The 6,896-nt window shown below is 41.2% G+C and overlaps 1 protein-coding gene across 1 annotated transcript; it reads right to left on the bottom strand.

Annotated features, from left to right (window-relative positions):
- Positions 1-239: 239 nt before the first annotated feature.
- On the bottom strand, positions 240-6,445 carry slc34a2b (solute carrier family 34 member 2b). Its single transcript, XM_060936814.1, has 12 exons — positions 6,391-6,445; positions 6,146-6,274; positions 5,908-6,036; positions 5,433-5,576; positions 5,211-5,322; positions 3,893-4,088; positions 3,469-3,564; positions 2,753-2,873; positions 1,868-2,035; positions 1,231-1,347; positions 882-1,006; positions 240-779 (listed from the first exon to the last, which is right to left on the bottom strand). The coding sequence occupies exons 1-12, from the start codon at positions 6,443-6,445 to the stop codon at positions 240-242; spliced, it is 1,932 nt and encodes a 643-aa protein (XP_060792797.1).
- Between the last annotated feature and the right edge of the window lie 451 nt (positions 6,446-6,896).

Below are 6,896 nucleotides of genomic sequence, written 5' to 3'. Positions count from 1 at the left end.
CCAGGAACCAGACATTAAAGATCTCCAAGCCTTGTTCCGTGGAATCTGCTGCTGTTAGAATGGTTCTACGAGTTCCTCCTGGGTCACATTATAAGAATCATCGAGCAGCCTTTAATACAATTTACCTCAAGCCACATAGGAAACTGCTACACAGCCTACTTCGAGCCCCTTTAAGCAGTGCATACATTAAATTATACTATATAATAGAGTCCTATAATAGCTATATACTTTATTACATGCTACAGATGTGTTCCAGACACTGTTTGAATGTGGCTCTTCTCATCGTTCACAGAAAGTGCGGGGTTGTCGTACATCTCCAAGTCTTTCATATCCTTCTCTTCATTGTCTGATTCTTCCTTCTTGCAGCACTTGCAACAACAGCAGCAGTGTGCCCCACAGAAGCCCATCACTCTGGTGACAATACGGTCCCATGGTTTGAGCGAATGCAGCGGCCGGGGAAGGAAGTCCCAAGTGCGCAGCACAGGAACCAGGAAGTGTGGGCAGCGTGACTGCATGATATTCACCACAACCACAAAGACCACCAATACCACCACGGGCACACCAACCCCCACAAGGACCTGCCAGCCAGCGATGGAGAGCCCCAGCACTGTCAAAGGCATAATGAAGAAGCAAGCAAACAAGTAGATGATGGCAAACCAGCGGTATTTGGCTGTGCGGTTACCCAGTGCTTTAGCCAGCCGGATAGGCACACGTGTGAAAGGAATTGGGTACCACAAAATTATGCCAAAGATGTTGAAGAAGAAATGGCAAAGAGAGATCTGCAAGGAAATGAAACTCATCATGAGTTTGGCATGATATTAATCAGGTCAGTGCACTACAAATGGAAGTTTATTCAATATAATCATCTTTGGAGGGCTGACCTGTAGCGAGTTGGCAAGCGTCTCTCCAGGACTTGCCATGGCAGCAAGAATAGCAGTTGTTGTTGTCCCAATATTGGAGCCAAGCGTAAGGGGATAGGCTCGTTCAATGCTAATGACACCAATACCTGAAAAGAAACATGGAAATGGTATGAGCTTTTGCACTGATATTTAACAGAATAAAACTAGGACCAGAAAAAAAAAATGAGGAAAGAAGAAAAATGGGAAGAAAAATGGAAATGCTATGACCAACTAGCACACTGCCATTTTAAAGACCATTAGATTATTTGAGAAGTTGTGTAGTGCACACTTTGTCTGTCGAAGTATTCAAAGTGTTTCGGCTCACACTCACCAACAAGAGGTGTAATGGCGGAGGTGAAGACTGAACTGCTTTGCACGATGAAGGTCATTCCTGCCCCCACCAAGATAGCGAGGTAACCAGTGACCCATCCAAATGGAAAGGGGAAATCTGCAAAAAGGAATCCAAAATTGTTACTCAAACCATGTGGTCATACATGTGCTTGGGAAAGCACTGATGATGCCAACGTTAAAACCATCCAAATGTCACCAGATAATAAAAAGAAACCTTTTCAAATTCACCCAACAAAGCCATAATAGTAATCAGCACATTTTGCTATACTCAGGAATGTAGTGGACATGAGTACTCTTGACATGTCAGCTATAAAGGGAGGTGCCAAATTTCACATTTTTGTGAAATCCAGACATCAGAATGAGGAAGTCTGTGCCGTCCATCATTTACAGGATATCCGTTCAGACACTAATCTATGACTAATCCAAAAGGTTTTACTGCTTCCTTTTCACAAATAGAATTGGTGCCTTGACAGCCCAACAAGTTTGTTTGCCAAATCAAAGTTCACAATATTGAAATAAAGCAAATAAAGCATTTAATAGGAAATCCTACATTATCTCAAGAATGCAAGTCAGTGTGTCATGCAAGTTATGCAAGTTAACCATTTGTGTATTCTCACCTGTGTTGAGCACCTTCTTAATGACGACAGCCACCTGACCCTTGAGCATGGAGTTGAGCAGCTTGACGATGAGAATGAGGCATGTACAGAGCACCAGCAGGGACAGAGCTAGCAGGATCAGTCCCACAGCCAAGTCAGGCAGATTTGCTGATGCAAAGAGATGACTACCTGTAACGCGACAGAAGTTTCAGATTTTCAGCCAATTTCAGTCAAAGGGGTACCAATGCATCGCCATTCCATTGGTCCTTTGGTGGTAGTAACTCAAGGATCCTGAAGGCATTGTAAAATTTCCTTGAATGGCTTCAACAGTTCTGATAATGATATATTTCAGAAGCCTATCAGAAGAGTATTAAAACATCTTCAAGGTCCTAACACATGTTCAGTCACTTTTATACTAGAAAAACATGTTGATGGAAATCCAGTTACATGAACTGATTATACTTCATTCAGTACAGACAGGATTGAATGCTAATGATGCTATTTGATAATGTTGACTCACTAAAAGGCTAGCGGATGTATGCAAGTCCTACTACAGCCAACAAACTGCAAGCAGGCTTAAATTTCGCTGTCAAATCCAAATGCGACCCCTGACCACAAGCCTTCTTCTCTATTTGGCTGGGCCTTTTTTGTCTGGTTTCGGTGGCCTCAGGTAGTTCAGCCCAAAAAGAAGAATAGCCCCATTGAGCATGTAAGAGTAGAGTGAGGGGGAGGGGAAGATGGGGAAGATGTTTGCCGAATCATATGCCACTGAAAGAAAACCATTGTTCTCATGGTGCAGTAGTAAATGGGAGTCATGGTCTAATAGTCTGGAGTATGTACACAGGGATGATGAGTAATGATCAAGCTTGGCTGATCCAACCTTCCCACAAAGGACAAGTCACTCACATTTCTCTAAGTTCTTGGTCTGTGTTATGTTCTTCTGTGTCCATGTCTGGTTGCCCACTATCCAGCATGGGACACCAACTGTACAGTTTGCTTCTCCAGGAACGGTGACATTCTCCAGACTCTGAAATACAAAAAAAAAAATAAAAATCAACAAGAAAATGTGTAAGTTCACATTCATGTCACCCAAATATTTATAAACAGAACAACTAATATAAATTGTAGTCAAGTACATACTATTAGTAACCAGGATTTAACTCCATGCTTTTTAAGCTCTTAAACTCCCTTCAGTGGAACACCAAGGCTGTTACATATTAACATTAGTCAAATGTTAGGCCTATATAATGAACATTCTTCTGTCTCCCACTGCTTTTTTTTCCCCTGAGAATTAGATTAGATAAAACTTTATTGATCCCTTTGGGAGGGTTCCCTCAGGGAAATTAAGATTCCAGCAGCATCATTACAGATAAACAGAGAAAAGAAATAGAGAAAACTTCTAGATAAATTAAAATAAATTAAGTATTTACATATACAAATATAAAAAGAATAAGATATGGGGAAGAGAGGAAGGGGGGAAAGGTGGGGAAAAGGGGGGGCAGTAGGAGAGATATTGCACTAGAAATTAAATTAAATTAAATTTCTTAATTAAATATAATTTCCTAGAAATTAAAAAGTGGATATCTATAGGTGTCATGTTTGCCAACATTCTCAGTCCTTACTATGACTTTCTCCGTTTTGCACCATATCTTGATCAGGCTTTTGTTTCGAGCAGTGGGATCACCAGTGGCTATGGCACTGATGACAGAGCTGTCCAGCTACAAAGAGAGAAAGAGAGAAAGGAATATGAGTCACAAGGCCAAATTCCAACTTCATAGCTGTTATTTAGATTTAACCTGTGCAGAATACAGCTGAGGTCACATTCAGAAAAAGATCAGTTACTAAATCAGAGTCGAGAAGTCATGCTGTCAGAAGAACAACAGCAACATTCCAGAATGGACATTCAACTGAAATGGATTTGATTTCATTGATAGGCTCAGTGGGCTAATCTGAGATCAAGTCATTCAAAGCCATTCTTTTAAGTCACAACTGGGTTGTCTCTTTAATCTTGAGATGCTACAGTAAGTCCTTCAGATTTTTTTTTACCTCAATGATGTTCTTGGTGAGTGGTTCAGTGATGACTTTGAGCAAGTCTGGGGCATCCTGGCCTGTCTTGATTTGGAATGAGTCAATGAGGCATTTGGTGAGCTTGTACAAGACACCAGTGGCTGCTTCCAGAGGCAGCAACACCAACACAGACAGCCAGTTAAAAAAGTCATGTACTGTGGCTCCTGCAAATGCCCTGGGACACACAAAGAAAAAATACATTAGATAATGAAAAGCTGGATATTTGACTGAAAATTTTTGAGATCAGACCCGAAATCTTAAACATTACTCAGTACTTCAGGAATTATTTGACAAAGAGATGTTCCAGTTCGGCGGCACGGTGGTGTAGTGGTTAGCGCTGTCGCCTCACAGCAAGAAGGTCCTGGGTTCGAGCCCCGGGGCCGGCGAGGGCCTTTCTGTGTGGAGTTTGCATGTTGTCCGCGTGGGTTTCCTCCGGGTGCGCCGGTTTCCCCCACAGTCCAAAGACATGCAGGTTAGGTTAACTGGTGACTCTAAATTGACCGTGAGTGTGAATGGTTGTCTGTGTCTATGTGTCAGCCCTGTGATGACCTGGCGACTTGTCCAGGGTGTACCCCGCCTTTCGCCCGTAGTCAGCTGGGATAGGCTCCAGCTTGCCTGCGACCCTGTAGAAGGATAAAGCGGCTAGAGATAATGAGATGAATGAGATGAGATGTTCCAGTTCCAGTGAAAATTACAAATTCATTTGTAGGGTTCTCAGGTCTCAGCAAAATTTCTAGCCCAACTTCATCTCAGAAAACACACAGAAAAACTGAAACTAGTCCTAAAACATTCATGAATTAGAAAGGTCTGTTTTTCCTCCTTTTTTCAGTTTTTTTTCCTTTGAAAAAATAAGTTCACTGTGTTACACACACATTTTTGACATGCGGTATCTGCAATGCACAGGTTTGTCATCACCACAGATACAGACATTTTCAACTTGATAATCGCCTTTCCCCCTTTACAAATATTTAAACTATATCTTACAACAGAAATGGTTCTGTACATCGTAAATACATTGTTTGCATTTACACTTCATCTGTTTTAGCCCAAGTTTGCAATTTGATTATCTTTAATTTAAGAAACGTGCTTTAAACCAAGGTCTACAGCAGAAACAAAAAGAACAAAAAAAAAACCCACAGAATTAACCTCCACCTGCAACCTTGTTCCAAAACTACCCCAATTTAGTGTAAAAACCACAACCTTCTGAGGGTTACATTAAAGTTTACTAAGGTGGCCTTTTACATTTACAAAGCAATCTAAATTCTTTGGAGATGCAAATATGGCAAGTTATGTCTACCTGCGGAACTCGTTACGGTCTCCAGCCTGCATCACAGCCACGATGGTATTGGTGATGGAGGTACCGATGTTAGCACCCATAATGATAGGCACTGCTGACTTCACATCCAGTACTGAAAAAACACAAGAAACACTCTTAAATCCCAAGGAAACATTATTTAAAAGTCCATTCACCACAAGTTCTTATACCATATCATTTGGACAAAATAAAAAGTGCACTCACTTTTAGCTGACACCATGCTAACCACAATGGATGAAGAAGTGCTGGAGCTCTGAACCAGCACCGTAACCAGAACACCAATCACGAGCCCTGCTACAGGGTTGGACAACACCACGTTGTCTTGAAAGATATCTCCAGCTGCTTTTCCTGTATTTAAAGAAAAAAAAAACCACACACACATCCATGAAATGTCACCTACGCGCAGATACATGCACATCTAAATAAATGAAAAGACAAGAAAATTTAAAAACACTCCACACATTTAGTACAATCATAGTAGATAGCAGTAATGAGCTGTACTCAGTACTGTAAAAACTGTAATCAAAACTGTACAATAAAAAATTGTGACCTTCCCATAACATTCCATCTGATTTACGACTGAATTGGATATATTTATAAAACTTAATAATAATAATAATAATGTTACAAATTTAATTAATAACATAATTCAAAACCCAACCCAATTCTTGCTACTCACCACCAACAAGCTGAAATGCAGAGCTCAGAACGTCTAGGGAGCAAACGAACACGTAAAGGAATCCAACCAAGAGAATGCCCTTTCCAATCGAGGTCACCACTCGGAGAACTTTCCCCTTTGTGTCCAATTCTGCACGGAAGAACCAGAAATGAAAGATTGGTTCATATCCAGCACTCTTTTGCACACATGCCTCATCTTTGGAGACTACTGAGCATTACAGTCTGGCGTGGCAGCTCACCTGACCATTTGGGCCCTATGTCCTTGAGCTCAGGAAGGTCCCATGGGTCCTCTGATTTAGAATCCAAATCCACAAGAGCCACAGTGGAGTACGCTGGAAGCACCAATGCATCTTTGGACGAGTTTGGGTCTGTATAAAGGAGCAGAAATATTACGGATCATGGGTGAGATGGAGAAAAGGAAAAGATTGAAAGAACAAAGGGAAAAACGTTTTCCATGGTGGCACTAATAAAAGAAGACATGTACCAAGATCTGGTGGAGAGACTGAGGTGTCATTTCCAATCTCTGGCCGTGGAGCCATTGCCTGGAGGAGAGTGATAAGATTAAAAACAAAACAAACTACACTTTAGGCAAAAATAGTAAGCAACAGTTTCATAGTAGCAGCTTTTAAAACCTACTGACTGACAAACACAAGATTTCTCTCACACCGTCCAGGTAATACTGTATAACGCATCAGTGCCTGCCCGTGTACTACTGTCAGTCAGCCAAGTTTATTTGTATAGCACTTTTAACAATAAACATTGTCGCAAAGCAGCTTTACAGAATTTAAATGACTTAAAACATGAGCTAATTTTGTCCCTAATCTATCCCTAATGAGCAAGCCTGTGGCGATGGTGGCAAGGAAAAACTCCCTCAGACGACATGAGGAAGAAACCTCGAGAGGAACCAGACTCAAAAGGGAACCCATCCTCATTTGGGCAACAACAGACAACATAACTATAACATTAACAGTTTTAACATGAAGACAGTTT

This window comes from Neoarius graeffei, chromosome 13 (genome assembly GCF_027579695.1).
Source record: "Neoarius graeffei isolate fNeoGra1 chromosome 13, fNeoGra1.pri, whole genome shotgun sequence".
NCBI lineage: Eukaryota > Metazoa > Chordata > Actinopteri > Siluriformes > Ariidae > Neoarius > Neoarius graeffei.
Note: the sequence above shows the minus strand (reverse complement) of the source record. Positions and strands in the feature narration are given on the sequence as shown.